Below are 21513 nucleotides of genomic sequence, written 5' to 3' on the forward strand. Positions count from 1 at the left end.
TATCAAAAAAGAAAGAGAATGGACTCACATTAATAAAATCATGAATGAAAGAGGAGATGGCACAACCAACACTGAAGAAATATAAAAACTATTATAAGAACATATTATGAGCAACTATATGCCAGCAAATTAGACAATCTGGAAGAAATGAATGCATTCCTAGAGACACATAAACCACCAAAACTGAACCAGGAAGAAATAGAAAACCTGAACAGACCCATAACCAGTAAGGAAATTGAAGCAGTAATCAAAAATCTCCCAACAAACAAGAGCCCAGAGCCAGATGGCTTCCCAGGGGGAATTTTAACATTTAAAGAAGAATTAATACCTATTCTCCCGAAACTCTTCCACAAAATAGAAGAGGAAGGAAAACTTCCAAACTCATTTTATGAGGCCAACATTACCTTGATCCTAAAGCCAGACAAAGACCCCATCAAAAAGGAGAATTACAGACCAATAGCTCTGATGAACATGGATGCAAAAATTCTTACCAAAATACTAGCCAATGGGATCCAACAGTACATTAAAAGGATTATTCACCATGACCAAGTGGAATTTATTCCTGGCAGCAAGTTTGGCTCAACATCTGCAAATCAATCAATGTCATACATTAATAAAAGAAAGAACAAGCACCATATGATACTCTCAATAGATGCAGAAAAAACATTTGACAAACTATAGCATCCTTTCTTGATTAAAACTCTTCACAGTGTGGGGATAGAGGGTACATACTTCAATATCATAAGTCACCCATGAAAAACCCACAGCAAATATCACTCTCAATGGGGAAAAACTGAGAGCTTTTCCTCTAATATCAGGAACATGGCAGAAATTTCCACTATCACCACTGCTACTCAACATAATACTAGAAGTCCTAGCCTCGGCAATCAGACAGCAAAAAGAAATAAAAGGCACTAAAACTGGTGAAGAGGAAGTCAAACTCTCACTCTTTGCAGATGATATGATACTTTATACAGAAAACCCAAAAGACTCCATCCCAAAACTGCTAGAACTCATATAGGAATTCAGTAAAGTGGCAAGATATAAAATCAATGCACAGAAATCAGTTGCATTTCTATACACTAACAATGAGAAAGAAGAAAGAGAAATTAAGGAGTTGATCCCATTTATGATTGCACCAAAACCATAAGATACCTAGGAATAAATCTAACCAAAGAGGCAAAGAATCTGTACTCAGAGAACTACAGAATACTCATGAAAGAAATTGAGAAAGACACAAGAAATGAAAAAATGTTCTGTGCTCATGGATTGGAAGAACAAATATTATGAAAATATCTATGTTACTTAGAGTAATTTACACATTTAATGCAATCCCTATCAAAATATCATCAACTTTTTTTCACAGAGATGGAACAAATAATTCTAAAATTTGTATGGAACCAGAACCAGAAAAGACCCCGAATAGCCAAAAGAATGTTGAGAAAGAAAAGAAAGGTGGTTGCATCACAACTCTGGATTTCAAGCTCTATTACAAAGTTGTAATCATCAAGACAGTATGGTACAGGCACAAAAACAGGCACATAGATCAATGAAACAGAATAGAGAGCCCAGAAATGGACCCTCAACTCTATGGCCAACTAATTTTTGACAAAACAGGAAAGAATGTCCAATGGAAAAAAAGTCTCTTCAACAAATGCTGTTGGAAAAATTGGACAGTCACATGCAGAAGAATGAAACTGGACCATTTCCTTACAACATGCACAAAAATAGACTCAAAATGGATGAAAGACCTAAATGGGAGACAGAAATGCATCAAAATCCTTGAGGAGAACACAGGCAACAACCTCTTTGACTTCAGCCACAGCAACTTCTTCCTAGAAACATTGCCAAAGGCAAGGGAAAAATGAATTGTTGGGATTTAATCAAGATCAAAAGCCTTGCACAGCAAAGGAAACAGTTAACAAAACCAGAAGAAAACTGACAGAAGAGAGAGGATATTTGCAAATGACATATCAGATAAAGGGCTAGTATCCAAAATCTATAAAGAACTTACCAGACGGAACACCCAAAGAACAAACCAAGAAATGGGCAGAAGACATGAACAGTCATTTCTGCAAAGAAGACATCCAAATGGCCAACAGACACATGAAAAAATGCTCAACATCACTCAGCATCAGAAATATAAATCAAAACCACAGTGAGATACCACCATTTACCAGTCAGAATGGGTAAAATTAACAAGTCAGGAAATGACAGATGTTGGTGAGGATGCAGTGAAAGAGGAAACCTCCTACACTGTTGGTAGGAATGCAAGCTGGTGTAGCCACTCTTGAAAACAGTATGGAAGTTCCTCAAAAAGTTTAGAATAGAGCTACCCTATGACCCAGCAATTGCACTACTGGGTATTTACCCCAAATATATAAATGTAGTGATCTGAAGGGGCATATGCACCCCAACGTTCACAGCAGCAATGTCTACAGTAACCAAACTATGGGAAGGTATTATGCTAAGTGAAATAAGTCAATCAGAGAAAGACAATTATCATATGATCATATGAGCTCACTGATACGAGAAATTTGAGAAACAAGACAGAGGATCATAGGGGAAGGAAAGGAAAAATGAAATAAGACAAAACTAGAGAGGGAGACAAACCATAAGAGACTCTTAACCTCAGGAAACAAACTAAGGATTGCTGGGGTGTGTGTGTGGGAGGGATGGGGTAGCTAGGTAATGGACATTGGGGAGGGTATGTGCTATGATGAGTGTTGTGAATTGTATAAGAGTGATAAGACCTGTACCCCTGAAACAAATAGTACATTATATGTTAATAAAAAAGAAAAGGGGCGCCTGGGTGGCTCAGTGGGTTAAAGCCTCTGCCTTCTGCTCAGGTCATGATCCTGGGGTCCCGGGATCAAGCCCCATGTTGGGCTCTCTGCTCAGCGGGGAGCCTGCTTCCCCCTCTCTCTCTGCCTGCCTCTCTGCCTACTTGTGATCTCTATCTGTGAAATAAATAAATAAATAAAATCTTAAAAAAGAAAAGAAAAGAAGTAAAATAAAATAAGCATTTCATCAGAAAAAATAATAAAATGCTGGAACTGAGAATTTAAGATTAAAAACATAGCCAGCTAAAATCAGGTGGAGGAGAGGAATGAGAAAAATTGGAGAAAGAATCATATTAATTCCATTACTACGCATGCTGCTGAGCCAATATATGCTAAATAAAGAAATTAATTATGCTATGTAATAATATATTCTTTGTCTAAGGAAGAGTCCATCGATTATATAAAATTATAAGACTTAACTTAGAGAAAGATAGAGTACAGACATTTTTCCATGTTCTTCCCTCTAAAGAGTAAAAATTCTAGTCACTATATCTAGAGCAAACATAAAAATCTCTGATGTGGAGAGAACAAGGCAGACTCACTAGGAACGTCAGAGACCTAGGGAACAGGAATGGTGACATCCCTGAGTTTCCATTTTTGACTCATATATCCTGGGCCGGATGGTGGAGAAGCTGCAACCCAGAAGACCAGTGGGTGCAAACAAAAAAATGAAAGAAAAAAAAAAGTCCTATATATGCCTGTTTTCTCTAAATAAAGACAAGGAAAAGGACAGCCAACCAAGACAGAAAACTCTTAGACAATGACAGGTAAATACTCTAGTCAAACACTAAAGAATAAAACTTCATCTGTGACTCCAACCCCACTAGCAAAGACCAGGTAGAGTCTACTCTTCAGACTCCGTGGGGATATATGAGATACCCCTGCCCTGCACCAAGATGGTGTGGGAGAAAGGGCTGAGACTTTCATCCCTGCCACATGGGAATGTATCCCCTGCCCTGGCAATGTCAGTAGAAACTGTGTGGAGACTGTGAACTTCCACCCCCATCAGACAGTATGGAGATACTACTGTTTTCTTCAAGGTGGTGTCACAGGAGATCCAGTGGACAGTCAGGACTTTCACAACCACCAAATAGCAACAAAGCTACCCTGTGCAGTGTCAGTGGAGGCGGAGCGTGAAGCCGTAAGAGGCGCTTCTACCTCTCTATCAGATAGGTGCCAACAGAGGTCCCATGGGAAGACTGAACCCTCACACTGGCACAGCAGGAATAAGGCACATTTATGCCCCCTTTCACTTGGAGGCTATGTAGAGAACTCTATCTTTTGAGACAGAGTTCTAAGGGGTTTTTTGTTTGTTTTGTTTTGTTTGTATGTTTGTTTTCCCCTCAGAGGAGTCTGAGCCTTTCTTTTTTTTTCCCCCAAAATAAAGTTTGTTTGTTTGTTTGTTTTTTTAATTTATTTATTTGTTAGAGAAAGCGAGCGAGCACAGGCAGACAGAGTGGTAGGCAGAGGCAGAGGGAGAAGCAGGCTCCCCGCCGAGCAAGGAGCCCGATGTGGGACTCGATCCCAGGACGCTGAGATCATGACCTGAGCCGAAGGCAGCTGCTTAACCAACTGAGCCACCCAGGTGTCCCAGTGAGCCACCCAGGCGTCCCATCCCCAAAATAAATTATACTTTCATGCAATTATTTTTTCTGGCTCCTGGTTTCTGTGCTTCTCACAGTCATGAACCCTGTAGAAGTCTTTTTTTTTTTTTAAGATTTTATTTATTTATTTGACAGACAGAGATCACAGGTGGGCAGAGAGGCAGGCAGAGAGAGAGAGGAAGGGGAGCAAGCTCCCTACTGAGCAGAGAGCCCTATGCAGGGCTTGATCCCAGGACCCCTGGGATCATGACCTGAGCCGAAGGCAGAGGCTTTAACCCACTGAGCCACCCAGGCACCCCAGACCTGTGGAACTATTAAAAAAGATCTAACTTTTTTCTTGTCATCCAAATCCCAGAGGGGAGGAGAAAAAGAATAGGGCTGAAAAATATTTAAAGTAAAATGGTTGGAATTTCCTAAACATGACAAAAAATATAAACCTACAGATTCAAGAAGCTGTGTGAATAACAAACAGGATAAACTTTAAAAAATCTGCATTAAACTTCTAAAGACCAAAGAAGAAAGTCTTGAAAGCAACAAGAGAGAAATAGCACCCATGTTAGCTTTGAAAAAAAGACTCCAAAATAAAATGATAGTAAAAAAATGGGTACAACCACACAAAACACGTGAGAAAAATAAAACAGTGGTCATGATATCAGTATCAAACAATGTTAAATTTTATGGCAACAAGGAACTATTGGGAAGGACACTTACAATAATAGAGAATAAAATTGACAATGAAGATTGAAGTGTAATGAATATGTATAAAATCAGTAACAGTATTAAAATTCATAAAGCCAAAGCTGTAAGTGATAAAAAGAGAAATAGCAAAAGCTTATCAATAGTAGACTAATTCATTAATGTTAACACATACACATAAAACTGCATACATATATGCAGGAAAAAATAAGTTTATAGAAGTTTGAACATAATTAGTAAGGTATGTCTAATTGTTGTATGTTCTAAATGTTGTATGTTCCCTAAATGTTGTAATTGTTGTATGTTCTAAATGTTGTATGTTCCCTAAATGTTGTATGTTCCCTAAAAAAAATTATATATTTTTCAAGTATCCATGAAACATTCACAAAAATTGAAAAAAAGTCAGTCTATTCCAAAAAGTATGATGTATGGCATTCTATGATCACAAGTAATAAAACAAGAACTAATAACAAAACTAACTTCCTATCAGGGAAAAAAAAAAAGCCACACTGTGCTACATCGGCTTTTGAAATCTCCCTTTTAAATAATCGGTGGCTCAAAAAGAGCAAACAAAACCAGTATTTCGGAAATTTAAAAGCAGTAGTAAGGACATTCACATCCCATGAGGTAGAGCCAATTCAGAAAACAAAGGAAAATTTATATTCCAAAATATTTGTATTAGTAAGTAAAAAGTGGTGAAAATAAGTGAAAAAATAAAATAAAGTAAAAATGAGGAAGACTAAAGTAAAACAGAGGGAAAATATGAATTATTTAATAAGTTATGTTAAGTCAAATGACCAGAAACTAGACAAAAAGTCACTCTAGTGAAAGTAATTTGGTTCACCAAAATTACTTCCAAGTGTATAAAGTACTTAGAGATAATGACAAAAACTCTGAGAGTACTAGAATTACCATTAGGATTTTTAAAAGTTATTTTGGAAAGCCACATTATAAATCTTGAGAAAAATTCAGAACCAATTCAGAACCCATAAAAGAGAAAAAAATAATCGATGGTGTTTTGACTTAAAAGAAACAAAAAAATTCTTCAAGGCATAAAACACATAAAAAGATAAAAAAAATTTTTTTAATGGAAGAAAAAAAGACCAAATTTTTTAATAAGCTAGGAGTTATTACATATTAGTAAGAAAAGAATCTATGATACCCATAGATCTTGTGAAAAGATGATTAGCACCATGCATAATGTAAGAAATCCAAATTAAAGTTGCATGTATATAACAGCTTTAGTTTTTTTTTAAAAAAACTAACATATAATGCATTATTTGCTTCAGGGGTAGGTACAGGTCTGTGAATCCTCAGTCTTACATAATTAACTGCACTCACCATAGCAAATACCCTTCCCAGTGTCCATAACCCAGTCACCTTATCCTTACCTCACTCCCCCCAGCAACCCTCTTTAGATTTTTATAATATACTAGTTAGACAAAAGAAAATGGCACATTGGTAATCCTTCTTACTAAATTTGCAAATCTCTTTGTAAGAAAATTTGATACTATCTGTCACAAATTATAACCCATATTATTTTATTTTTAAAAAAGTCTTCTGGGGCACCTGGGTGGCTCAGTGGGTTCAAGCCTCTGCCTTCCGCTCAGGTCATGATCCCGGGGTCCTGGGATCCAGTCCCGTATCGGGCTCTCTGCTCAGCAGGGAGCCTACTTCTTCCTCTCTGTCTGCCTCTCTGCCTACTTGTGATCTCTGTCTGTCAAATAAATAAATAAAATCTTTAAAAAAAAAAAAAAGTCTTCTGGTGACTTATCCCACAGATACAATGGTATATATGAATAAAGTCTTCCATAAGGATGATCATACATACAGTGTTGCTCATAGTAGCAAAATATTTTAAGCAACTTACTTGCCCATCAATAGTGGTGTGGTAAAATAAATCTTATTAGATGCAATAAGTCCTATGCAGCTGATAAAAAACAATGATGCAGCTGTACTATATGTACTAATTTTAAAAATCGTGGGAAATTTTACTTATAGAAGAAGCAAATTTCACAATATTATGTATCTATATTAACCTTTTGGATAAAAAAGGGTTAAAGGGTAAGAGAGATAAACATTTATATGCTTTACTAGGTATGGACTACTTCTGGATATATTCAGTCATTTATCCACTCAACTCAAAAATACTTTTTTAATGCCAGTGCCTGTTTTAAACATATGGAACATATGGATAAAATACATAATATCCCAGTCGTGCTTTCTAGTGGAGAAGAGAGTGAGCAATGAACATAATTAATAAGTGAGTTATATGTATGTTAAAAGGGAATAAACCAATGTTAAGAGAAAAAAATAGAGCATGATGTGGGACTCCAGAGCGGTTCATGGGTTGAAATTGTATTTTATTATTTTATTTTATTTTACTTTATTTTGGTGGGTTGGACTTTTAAATCTAGTGGCGATTCCACCATTAACTGTACAGCTGTAATGGTCTTTTAAACAAACTGAACTTAAAACTTTCATTTGGTACTTACATTAAGTCAAATAAAGGCAGAAAAGAAAGTGTCATACAGATTGAATTCAAATACGAACTCTGTTATGTATTAAATGTCTTTGGGAAAATAAGAAAAAAAAATCTCTAATGTCTCTTCCTCTAGCTGGAATAGAAAGAAAGGTTGATGAGAAGTCAGAAGTTCTAGATTGGAATCTCGGTTTTTATTTTTCCTGGCTACTTAAACCTGAGAAAGAATTAAGTCTCTAAGCTTTGGCTTTCTCAAGTGTAAATAAGAATACTGTTACCCACATCAGAGGGATAGTTGTGAGCATTAAATGAGATAATTCATGTGGAAAACATCATTATGTAAAAATACTATAAGCTAGAAAGTATAAATGACAGGCCTTTGGCCAAATCTAGCCACAAATGTGTTTGAATTGGCTGATAACAGCTTTGGCTTCCACAGTGCTATAAAGCAATTTAATTAGTTGCCAACTTTCAAAGATTAAATGATTTCATATAAAGTAGATTTTGAATTTCCTGAAAAAAAAAGCATATTAGCTGGCTATCTTGGGCCCATACTCCTCATGGAAAAACCAACTAAATGTGAGTAGTGCTTATTCTCCTATTGGGGCACTTTCCATTGTCCAGTCATTTTCTCCTGACGAATACGCACAATAAAAGTACGTAGTGTGATTGAAAACAAACAAATGGTCGTCCTTGTTACCTTATGGTAACTTTTGAGTAGTTGCTTTAATTTGAATATTTTCTTATGCTTTTGCTATTAGGTATGATTACTCCATCTGAAACAGAGAAAAACTTTTGTTCAGGTGGTATTTTTATTCAGTTTGATGTATATAAGTATACATACCCATATGTATATATATCTGTATACATACATATGTGTATATATATGTATATTTTATTTTTACTGTAGGATGTCCCCAAACAATGTATGGCCCAAACTGTGAGCTAAGTGTACCTGAAAAATGGTGGACTTTGCAGTCCTGTGGACAGAAGTTTTACCTGTGGTCTTGAATGGACAGGAAATTGCTATGAAAAAGGTAAGTTGATTATCACCTTCTTTTATTCAATAAAATTCTAGGACATACTGCCATTGTTTGATAAAATATAGTAAAGACCCGTGAAAAGGCTATTTTCCAATAAACTCATGAAAACTGTTTATAATTATGACTCCATTTCCAATACAAGTAATGTTAATATTGATTAAATTTTTTGCCTTATCAAAATAACACATGAAAATCCTTAAAACCCCTACGTAATTGAAATAATATTAATTAATGTGAAAGAGCCTTTATGAGACTTAAACCCCAATCCCCCTCCAGCTCTGTTTAAGCCTAAAGTCTTTGTGGATGGCAGGTTTACTGGACCTTGAGTTTCTTGGCATGATACAGAAGACCCTCAGCCACCGCAGAGGCATTGAGGCTGTCAGGGTGGAAGACGCAGGGCCCCGGCTAGAGCCAGTTCACATTAAGAGTGGGCCCAGCTAGAGGTGCCTGGGTGGCTCAGTTGGTTAAGCATCTACCCTTGGCTCCGGTCCTAATACCAGCGTCCGGGATTGAGCTCCCACTTCCTCTGTTGCTCTCCCTGCCTGTGGGCTCTTTCTCTCTCTCTCAAATAAATAAATGAAATCTTTAAAAAAAAAAAAAATGAGTAGGCCCAGCTACAAGGGGCAAAGAGGAGGACTCTGGGAATAGAGGTCTCCAACCTTCACTTCATTAAGAAAAAATTATTCAGGGGCGCCTGGGTGGCTCAGTGAGTTAAGCCTCTGCCTTTGGCTCAGGTCATAATCCCAGACTCTTGGGATCAAGCCCCACAATCGGGCTCTCTGCTCAGCGGGGAACCTGCTTTCCCCACCCCCTGCCTGCCTCTCTGCCTACTTGTGATCTCTGTCAATAAATAAAATCTTAAAAAAAAAAAAAAAGAAAAGAAAAAATTATTCATGTACCACCAAGAATATTTTTTTATTTATAAGTGACATGCATGTGCTTTTCAACTAACTTATTATGTGTATTATAAAACATATATAAAGGTTTAAATTGATAAAGAATGAATAAAGATAAATATTGGTGGTTATTCTCATTTCTTTCCGAACCACAATTGATTATTTTGCGCAACACTGGAGAGTATCCTACCTATTTAGAGCACGCTATTGTAGGAGATGATGTTTTATTTTGACAGAAATGAGAGAAAGGGTTCTGATGATGAGGCAGAGGGTGGGTAGGATTGTTGTGTGGACACCTAACCTTGGAGTACCCTGAATGGAAAAAAAAACACTCAGGATCAGCTTCTGGGCTGTTTAATGGGATTGATGTTAATGAAAGTTTTGTAAATATGTATATGGTAATCTAATATAAGTACAACTTTACTTTCTAATGGCAAGGATTATGTGTTTCTATGGAGTTTCATTTATTCCGGATATATAGTTCACTTTCTGTTTAGAAGGCCTGCCAAAAATGTTTAGATTCTGGTAATACCTTTCCTTTTTTCTTGACCTGGAATTTTCTCTCTCTTCTTTTCCTACATGATAAATGTTCTAAATACAAGCATGTGTGAGTGCGTGTACATGTGAGTGTGTGTACGTTGAGTGTGTGCATGAAATTCTAATGTGAAAGGCACTAGCTATGATAGTTTCACGCTATCTTTACTATTATATGCATCTTGGTGTAATCTATTTGCATTTTTGTCAGAAAGTATACCCTTCTGTGGTTTATTATTTTATGTTCTGGTGCTTTTTATCTCACATATAAATCATGAACACTAATAATCGTCACAGACATATAAATTTTAGTAAAAAGTGGTCAGAATTTTGAAACCCAGTATCAAAACACATCTTATTAAAATAAAGTAAAATCTTTTATTGCTAAAATAAATTAACATTAGCTCTGGGCATTTTTTGGCATGGAATAGCCTATGTAAAATCTATTTAATTTGTTAATTAAAGTTTTGTCTTGCTCTAAGAAAAAAACAACAAAACTTTCACCTAAATGGTTTCATCTATGAAATGGTTTCATTACTCTTTAGATCTGTGGCCCTAACATACCATCACAATAGGTGTGATTACCCACCATCCTTTACCATTAATTTGACTGTCATCAGATGGTACTTTGCCCTGAGAGTGGTTAGATCCCTATGCTAACTCCTGCACTGCTGATAACAATGTTCTATGCCTTTGGGAATATCAGTCTTCCCATGATATGGTTTTCCCATCTGGAAGTGAGGGTAAAGACACTTTGAAATGACAGCCCTTCTAAATCTAACATTGAAGATTGTTTTTCAGGGATTATTTTTTAACATGGATGTTTTCCCTAATTCATGGAAAACAGCTTTTTTTTTTTTTTTTTTAAAGTAGGCTTCATGCCTAGCGTAGAGCTCAATGCAGGGCTTAAACTCATGACCTTAAGACCTAGACCTGAGCTGAAATCAAGAGTCAGACGCTTAACTGACTGAGGCTCGAGACACCCCATGTGGAAAACTGCTCTTACCAACTTTGTGATATTTAAGATTACTAGATCAGAATAACAGCAGTACTTTAAATATAGAACCATCATGGTCATATATATTTTTTTTAATTCCAAGTTGGATAATTCTCTGGCATTTTGGAATATGAGATATTTTAACTTTTGATTCTATCACTTAAACTGTCAATATGGAACATTTCAAACATACGCAAGAGTTGCTGAGTCATTGGGTAAATACAAATATAATTTTGCAACATATTATAAAATTCTCCATGTGGGCTTGTGCCGTTTTGCTTACTCACAGGAAATATATAGAATGCCTGTTTCTTCACAGCTTTATCAAAAGATTATGTTATCAAAATTTTGGTGGGAAATGTTATATCAATGGGGTTTTCATTTCATTTTTATTATTATGAAAATTTTTATCATCTTCTCTAATGGATCAGGATCTTTTACGTTTTTTCCTATAAATAACCTTAGCTAATTTTTCTATAAGGTTGTTGGCTTTTTCTTCCTTAATATTAGAAGTTCTGTGTTTGTGTGTATATATATGTGTGTGTGTGTATATATATATGTGTGTATATAAATATATATATATGATATTACATTTTTGTTGTGAATCATTCACCTTAATTTGGGAAAATTTGTTATTTGTCTTTTTATGTCTATAGCATGTTTGCCACCTGATTGGTTATTGTCTATGTATAAGAAACTATCCAAATGCTTAGACTCTTAAAACAATTTATTATTCTCTCGTAATTCTGAGGATTAATTGGGTTCAGCTGAGTGACTCTCCTCTCAGATAATAGCTGGGGCTGGAGCTCTCTGGATACTCATCTGGGTTGGAGTATGTCAGCTGGGTTTTTACGTATCTGCCACCTCACTGTTCACCTCCATGTGGATTCTTTCTCCTTGTAATAGTCAACTCGGACTGCTAACAGAATATTATAAATGAGGTGATTTAAAAATTATGTTTATAGTTATGAAGTCTGGGAAATCTAACATTAAAGTGCTGGCCAATTTGGTTCCTGGGGAAAGCCCTCTTTTCTGATTTGCATATGACCTTCCTCTCATGGCACACAGAGAGAGTGTGAAAGCTCTCTCATGTCTCATCTTATAAGAATGTTAGTCCCATCATAAAGTTCCACCCTCCCTTTATGGCCTTTTTCTCCAACAGGATAATTGGGTTTTTTAGGTGATTGCTGATTTTGTGAAGCAGAAGTCATCAGGTCTTCCTAAGGCTTGGAAATGATGTAAAATCATTTCCACCACATCTTATTGGATAAAGCAAGTTGTAGGATCAACCCAGATTCCATGCAGGATGGGCAGCACAGGAGTGTGAATCCCAGAGGATATGGTTTATTAGGAGGAGCTTTGGATTATAGATTCTCCATGATTTGAAGTTTGTTGTTGTTTGTAATAAAATGTATCTTTTTTCCCTCTAATTTTTAAAAATTTTGAGTCATAATTAGAAATATATTTCTCATTTTCAAGTTTTATAGGAATTCACCCATGTTTTCTTTTAATACTTGTATGATATCATTCTTGACATTTAACTTTCTGATCAATGTTAAGTATTTTTCTTGGTATATGGTGTAAGGAATAAATCCATTTTCCCTTTATATGGCTTTTCAGTTACCATAATAAAGTTTTTAAAAGTCTATCTTCCCCACTGATTTGAGAGGCAGACTTCATCAAATACTAAACATGTATTTGCAATTAGGTATAGTTATGAATGTTCTGTTTTATTGGTGTGTTTATTTATATGCAGAAGAAATACTTTTTTATTATAAATCTTTATTATATGTATTTGATACTGACAGGGATAACCACCCTTCATTGCTCTTCTTTTTCAGAAATTTCCTGACTTTACTTTTGTTCATTTGTCCTACTAAATGAATTTTATAATTACATTTCTAGATGCAAAAAATAATTAAGTTTTTTTAAAATTGTTTTATTGTCCTTTCTATTTACTCTGTTGGGGAGAATTAACATATTTATGGTATTAACTAAACTTGTCCAAGGACAAACATGGTCTGTTTATTTGTTCAATATTTTTGTTTCCCATTAAGTAAAATCCTGGGTTTTAATACTCATATTGAGATAAGCTATTAATTTTCTGGTTTGTTCAGTGCTTTTACTGAATTTTTAAATGACTTTATTCTTCTTTTCCTTTTTAAAGACTTATTTATTTCAGAGAGGGAGAGAGAGAGACCACGAGAGGGAGGCACAGAGGGAAAGGGAAGAGAGAGAGAGTGAATTTTGATCAGACTCCACACTGAGCATGAAGCCTCATGCAGGGCTTAATCTCAGGATCCCAAGATCATGATCCGCTGAAACAAAGAGTTGACATTTAAATGACTGCACCACCCAGGCACCTCATGAATTTTTCTTCAAATGTATTTTCTACATCTACAGAATTAATAATGTGATTTTTCTCTTTAGCCTGATAAATATGATGGATTTATTAATGAATTTTCTAATGTTGAGCGACCTTACATTCTTGGAACAAATACTACTATTTCATGATAGTCATGATATAATATGTTGTTGGTTTCTGTGTATTTATATTTTCTATGAGTTGGCATCAATGTTGTAGGTAAAATTAAGCTCTAGTTTTATGTATTTTGCCAAGTTTGGAAATTGATGTTATACTCAATAAAATGTATTTGAAATTTCTCTTCCTCTTCAATGTTCTGGAATAAGATATATAGTAAGGTGATAATCTTATCTGCAGAGGTTTATAGAATTCCATGTGAAACCTAGGACTGGTGGGATTTTTGTTGCTGTTGTTTTAATTCAGAAACTATTTACTATTTTCTTTATTGTTTTTGTATTATAATTACCTTATCTAAGTTTTCTGTCTCAAATAAGCTATCTTCTATAACTTTACCATTTCATTTAGGTTTTTGTACTTATTTGTACTATGCTTTCTGTGTTTATTATTTTTGATGGTTAATCCACATTTTAAAAAGATTTATGTATTTATTTGTCAGAGAGAGTGAGCAAGAAAGAGAGAGAGCACAAGCAGGGGGAGTGACAGGCAGGGGGAGAAGCAGTCTCCCCACTGAGAAAGGAGCCTGTTATGGGACTCTATCCCGGGACACCAGGATCATGACCTGAGCCAAAGGCAGACATTTGGCCAACTGAGCTACCCAGGTGTCCTGTTATTCCACATTAAAAAAAAGAAAAAATTTGTGTGTATTTATGCTTTTGTCTTGATTAGGTTAGCTAATGATTTGTCTGCTTTTATTCTTTGATCAATTCTACTGTTTCTTTCTGTCTTTAAACTCATTGCAACAAATTCACTTGTCTTAACTAAAACTAATGCTTCGGTGGTTTGTTTTTCAGAATGTTCTCCTGGTTATTATGACCCGGTCTGCCATTTTAATTGTTCATGTCAGAACAATGGAATTTGCAATAGGTTTTCTGGAAGCTGGGCCTCCGAGTGTACCATGGAAGGGACCGTGAATGCGGGAAACAGAGATAATGAGTGGGCATATTAAGGTGTTGACAAGTTTTAAGCTTTAAAAAATGCTTTAAGTCATAAAAATAATACTTTCATATTATATAAAATTAGGTAAACTGTTAATGATTTAATGTATATTCTTACAATGGATTTCATATCTCTAATTTAAGTTCTAGATGCTGACAAATGCCATAATCAGTAATTGAATTTGTTCATTGTAACTCTTGTCCAAAAAACAACTCTATGATTCCATGAGCATCTGGAGTATACATAGGCAGAGAAGTCAACTGCCAGACTTTTTGAACAAAGTTATTCTCCTCCTTCTGGCTGCCTCTAATTAAAACATAGACAAGGAAACTGCTTATTTCATGTGAATATAGGCTGAATTCTGAAATGTCTGCTTTCAGGTTCTCCTTAAACATATTTATATCACTTCTTCATTTGGACTCAATATTTTCACCTAAACTTAGAAAAAGGGGGAATTATATGATAATTTGTTATAGGCATCAAGTATCCCTGATGGACAAAAAAGTTAACAAATTAAGATGTGAGAGCTTAGGCTCTAGAGTTAGTTATATATGGCCTAAATCTGTCTTATAAAAGGTGTATAAACTATTATTAACTTCTGTAAGTTTCAATCTCAACAAATGTAGAATAGGGATAAGAATAACACCTCCCCTAAAAGATTATCATCAGGACTAAATAAGAAGATACACGTAAATATTTAGCACTGAGGCATGTGCAAAAGCTTGAAAAATATCATTTAGAAGGAAAGAATTTTTTAAGCTTCTGAAATAATATTAATGTTTAAAATTATTCCCATGTCTTTCAACTTGTTTTTAGGCCCTGGCAAACATATTTCACAGGAATAAATCTTATTAAACCTTTTGAGGTTTAGATTCTTGCCAACTACTCTGAGGTTTCTTGGGTCAAAAAGTATGGAGCCAAACATCTTGTGGTTTTTGTTTGTTTTGCTTCACAATTGGAGTAACAGTACAAGAGAGGAAAAAACAGTACAAGATTTGTTTCATCTTACATTCAGTGGGTTATCAAGGAAGACTTTCAGCAGACAAGAGATATCACTCTAGTGAAACAAGTGAAAGTGTGTACATTTATTGATTATTGGGAAAAACAGTCATCAGTAGCGTCTATGTGGGAAGTTATAATGATAGTCTAGGATTTTAAAAATGTGGACTGGGATAAAAATGGGAATTAATGAGCAGAAGATTATTCTGGAAAAATAACTGACTGCATTAGGCAATTGATTTGGATGGAGATCAGGAAAATGAAGGAATCAAAGATGCTTCTAAAGTTCTAAGCCAGAGAGCCGAGAAGAATAATAGTATTATTTAAAGAAATAGAAAAGTTGAGCAAAGCAACATTTATGAGCTTAGTTTTATATATAATTAAAATAAAGGAGATAAAGGATAGTTGATTTTGGAAGGAAAACTTCAAAACTCATTCTATGAGGCCAGCATTACCTTAATCCCAAAACCAGACTAAAACCACACTAACAAGGAGAATTACAGACAAATATCCCTAATGAACATGGATGTAAAACTTCTCAACAAGATGCTACCTAATAGGATCCAACAGTACATTAAAAAGATTACTCACGGGGTACCTGGATGGCTCAGTGGGTTAAAGCCTCTGCCTTCGGCTCAGGTCATGATCTCAGGGTCCTGGGATCGAGTCCCGCATCGGGCTCTCTGCTCAGTGGGAAGCCTGCTTCCTCCTCTCTCTGCCTGTCTCTCTGCCTACTTGTGATCTCTGTCAAATAAATAAATAAAATCTTTAAAAAAAAAAAAAGATTACTCACCATGACCAAATAGGATTTATTCCTGAGCTGCAAGGGTGGTTCAACATTCACAAATCAATCAGTGTGATACACTACATAAATAAAAGAAAGAACAAGAACTAATCAAACTCAACACCCAAGAAACAAACAAACGAACAAACAAAAAAATCCAGTCAAGAAATGGGCAGAAGAAGTAAAACAAGTTTCTTCAAAGAAGACATACAAGTGGCTAATAGACACATAAAAATATGCTCAACATCACTCATTATCAGGAAAATAGAAATCAAAACCACAAGAAGCTCATACTGGTCAGAATGGCTAAAATTAACAACTCCGGAAACAACAGATGTTGGTGAGGATGCAGAGAAAGGGAAACCCTCGTACACTGTTGGTGGGAATGCAAACTGTGCAGCCACTCTGGAAAACAGTATGGAGGTTCCTCAAAAAGTTGAAAATAGAGCTACCCTATGACCCAGCAATTGCACTACTGGGTATTTTTCCAGAGAATTCTTCCAGAGTGGCTGCACCAGCTGTCTTGATGATTACAGCTTTGTAATAGAGCTTGAAGTCCAAAATTGTGATGTGACCACATTTCTTTTCAACATTCTTCTGGCTCTTCAGGGTTTTTCTGTTCCATACAAATTTTAGGATTATTTGTTCCATTTCTGTGAAAAAAGTTGATGGTATTTGATAGGGATTACATTAAACGTGTAGATTGCTCTAGGTAGCATAGATATTTTCACAGTATTTGTTCTTCCAATCCATGAGCATGGAATTTTTTTCCATTTCTTTGGGTCTTTCTCAGTTTCTTTCATGAGTATTCTGTAGTTTCTGAGTACAGATACTTTGCCTCTTTGGTTAGATTTATTCCTAGGTATCTTATGGTTTGGGGTGTAATTGCAAATGGGATTGACACCTTAATTTCTCTTTCTTCTTTCTCATTGTTAGTTTATAGAAATGCAACTGATTTCTGAGCATTGATTTTATATCCTGACAATTTACTGAATTACTGTATGAGTTCTAGCAGTTTTGGAGTGGAGTCTTTTGGGTTTTCCACATAAAGTATCATATCATCTGCAAAGAGTGAGAGTTTGACTTCTTCTTTGCCAGTTTTAATGCCTTTTATTTCTTTTTATTGTCTGCTGAAAAACCCTTGGCGAATATCATTCTCAATGTGGAAAAACTAACAGCTTTTCCTCTAAGGTCAGGAACAAGGCAGGGATGTCTACTCTCACCACTGCTGTTCAACATAGTAGTAGAAGTCCTAAAAAACAATTTTATATTGAACTTTATGGGCCATCTAAGGAAATTTTCCAAATATTGAATTTCACTGACTTTAAAATTTAATTCCTCATAATATGCTAATCTACTATATGTTATATATACATTATATTCTGTTTTCTATTCCCTTTCTCCTTCTTCTTTCCCTCCCCTGCTTTCCTCATACCCACCTTTGTTATACATTTGCAGGACTTCAGCTATCAAGAGCTGTATGAATCACTTTCCATAGATACTCTTATTTACTTCAAGAATTTAATTGAAAAACCATTTTCACTAAATTTAGCCTGAATCTGAAGTTCGAAAACATCATTTTAGGTGTTTAGGGTATTAGAGGGTTTTGGTGAAGTCTTTGTAAGACTGTAGCACATCATAGCAAATTATATCTACTTGAAGATGTTTTACATTTTCTTATGGTTTTTTTTCTAGACTACTTGTAGAGAATGGCATTTCATATATTCATTTACCTATATGACTAAATTATTGTCAATATTTGTGTCCAAATAATTTTTTCTTGTTTTCCAACTTTTTGTTCTCATCTTTTTCTTTGGTTCTGGGTGTGGAGGGAAGACTAGAGCAGGTCCTTTAATTTTCCCTTTAACTCATTCTTAAAACCAAAATAGCCTTTTGACATTTCCATTTTCTAGTGTGCCTTCCTGGATTTTATGGCTTGAATTGTGCCCACATCTGTGACAGCAAAAACGGAGCCAGTTGTGATTCAACGAGTGGACAGTTCATTTGCCCAGCAGGTTTCCATGGCAGCCAGAGTGATAAAGGTATAGCTAGGGCATTGTTAGGCACGTGGGAATTCTGCATGACTATGAGATCTTTTATTCAGAGGGCAAAAATGTAAACTCAAATTGAAAACGTGGAATAATCACCTAAACTTTGGACTTGGACATTAAGGATATAGGAACTCATTCTGTGCCAATATCGTGGTTGTTTCTGGTTTTGTTGATGACTGGTCAAAATGTTTTGCCTCCCGTAAATGAAGTTGTTTAGTATCTTGAAACATCACTAAGCTGTTGGTCTTCAATGGTCAAAGAAGGTACCTCTGAATGAAAAATATGTTACTAAATGTTTTTAAAAGACTGCATTGAGTTCAATGGTATTAAAATAAATGCAAGGTCTTTATGAAAAAACATTTAAAAATGTGAAATAGCCATTTATCACAAGAAAGTAGTGGCAGCCATAAATGTCGACGAAGAGATAGAGGTGGGAATTTGGGCTACTCAGTTTAATATAAAATATTATAAAATCCTAGAAGAACGATCAGCCTAATTTAAAACAGTGCCAAACTGTACAGTTCTCAGTAAACAACTCTAAGTCCAATTTTCCTCTGTATTATGTACATTCTTGTGCATATGATTACAATAACTATGGTGATGATATAATGATAGTGATAATTTGACTTTATGTGAACCAAGGTTATTGCCTTTAAAAAGATTTATATATTAGTCCCACACCATATCCACATATGTCACTAGAGTCTTACATATAGTATTTCTTGTCCATCCTTTATTCATTTATTATTTAGTGATTCAATAACGTGCAGTTGTTACGTGTCTGTTTCTGCATTAAAATCTGGGAATCTAGCAGAAAACATGGAGCTTACAGTCTTCTGAGGAGATATACAATAAATAACATTTTAAGGAAAAAATATTAAAATACACTTAGCTAGTAGAATCAGTATCCTTCCTCAAATTCCTATCTTCAAGAACACACATTGTAACAGATACAAACTATTGTTGAAATAAATCCATTTTAAGACGTGATGTGAAGTCATGTATACAGTGCAGCTTCTTTCTGAGAATTCCAAAACTTCCCTCTCTCCTTCTGACCAACAAGTATCATGTTACCACCCCACTTTCTACTTGGGACTTATCTTGAGGAAACTGTTATCTTTAATCTCACTTGTAGGTGCATCAGTGAAAGCTCAAAGGATTAAATTTTCAGCTTTTCTCTTTCCTTGGTAGAGTGTTCACCTGGAATGTTTGGAGACAATTGCCATCAACTTTGTGATTGTGATTGACAAAGCTTCTGCCACCCAGTAGCTGGAAAATGCTTCTGTCCACCTGAGAATACCGGAGCCAGATGTGATGCTGGTGGGAACCAAAGCACCTCATGACATTCCTCTGATTCATGGGTTATCCAGAGATATTTAGATATTTCCATGTAAAAACATTATTCAATTAGAAAACAGAGCCTTACCACTGCTTTTCACCTCCCTTAGTATGATTAATTATGGTATGAGCTTTTGCATTTCAGGCATCCCAAACCAGCACCAAGACTAAGAGAGGACACATTGTAAGTACCTCAGAGTGATGCAGTTAAACACCCTGATCACAAAAGGTATTCAGAGATAAAACTAAAATTAAGGCAATTAAGGCACAATCTAGATAGTATTCTTGAGAGTCAAGTTCCCACCTATTCATTGTAAATTGAGACTTATCTTTTATTGTTCTTTCCACCCCCAAGAAGTATGACCTAGAATATAAAGTCCTAAATCTTCAGGGACTGTCTTAAAAACAGGAGAAAGTGGATTGAATTGACTCATCTCTTGCTATTTAACTTAATGGATTCTTTTTTTTCTCTTTTTTTTTTCATTTTTTTAAAATTTTAATAAACATATAATGTATTTTTATCCCCAGGGGTACAGGTCTGTGAATCGCCAGGTTTACACATTTCACAGCACTCATCATAGCACATACGCTCCCCAATGTCCATGTCCCCACCACCCTCTCCCATCCCCCCTCCCCCCAGCAATACTCAGTCTGTTTTTTGAGATTGAGTCTTTTAGAGTTTGTCTCCCTCCCAATCCCATCTTTTCATTTTCTCTTTTCCTACCTCCCCCCAAACCCCCCACATTGCATCTCCACTTCCTCATATCAAAGAGATCATATGATAGTTGTCTTTCTCCGATTGACTTATTTCGCTAAGCATGATACCCTCTAGCTCCATCCACGTCATTACAAATGGCAAGATTTCATTTCTTTTGATGGCTGCATAGTATTCCATTGTGTATATATACCACATCTTCTTTATCCATTCATCTGTTGATGGACATCTAGGTTCTTTCCACAGTTTGGCTATTGTGGACATTGCTGCTATAAACATTCGGGTGCACGTGCCCCTTCGGAGCACCACGTTTGTATCTTTAGGATATATACCCAATAGTACAATTGCTGGGTCATAGGGTAGCTCTATTTTCAGTTTTTTGAGGAACCTCCACACTGTTTTCCAGAGTGGTTGCACCGGCTTGCATTCCCACCAACAGTGTAGGAGGGTTCCCCTCTCTGCATCCTTGCCAGCATCTGTCATTTCCTGACTTGTTAATTTTAGCCATTCTGACTGGTGTGAGGTGGTATCTCATTGAGGTTTTGATTTATATTTCCCTGATGCTGAGTGATGTGGAACATTTTTTCATGTGCCTGTTGGCCATCTGGATGTCTTCTTTGCAGAAATGTCTGTTCATGTCCTCTGCCCATTTCTTGATTGGATTATTTGTTCTTTGGGTGTTGAGTTTGATAAGCCCTTTATAGATTTTGGATACTAGCCCTTTATCTGATATGTCATTTGCAAATATCTTCTCCCATTCTCTCAGTTGTCTTTTGGTTTTGTTAACTGTTTCCTTTGCTGTGCAAAAGCTTTTGATCTTGATGAAATCCCAATAGTTCATTTTTGCCCTTGCTTCCGTTGCCTTTGGCGATGTTCCTAGAAAGAAGTTGCTGCGGTTGAGGTCAAAGAGGTTGCTGCCTGCATTCTTCTCAAGGATTTTGATAGATTCCTTTCGCACATTGAGGTCCTTCATCCATTTTGAGTCTATTTTCATGTGTGGTGTAAGGAAATAGTCCAATTTCATTTTTCTGCATGTTGGTGTCCAATTTT

The 21513-nt window shown here is 35.7% G+C and overlaps 1 protein-coding gene across 1 annotated transcript in view; it reads left to right on the plus strand.

The window, feature by feature from the left end:
- LOC308354699 (uncharacterized protein) overlaps positions 1-14259 on the plus strand; it is a 36007-nt gene extending 21748 nt beyond the window's left edge. Inside the window, exons 8-9 of the mRNA XM_080822317.1 lie at positions 8536-8662; positions 13263-14259. Of these exons, the coding sequence (XP_080678443.1) occupies positions 8536-8636 (101 nt within the window). The 3' untranslated portion in view covers positions 8637-8662; positions 13263-14259. The remainder of the gene's footprint in view (positions 1-8535; positions 8663-13262) is intronic.
- Positions 14260-21513: the final 7254 nt, after the last annotated feature.

Source organism: Martes martes (genome assembly GCF_963455335.1).
Source record: "Martes martes genome assembly, chromosome: 1".
NCBI classification, from domain to species: domain Eukaryota; kingdom Metazoa; phylum Chordata; class Mammalia; order Carnivora; family Mustelidae; genus Martes; species Martes martes.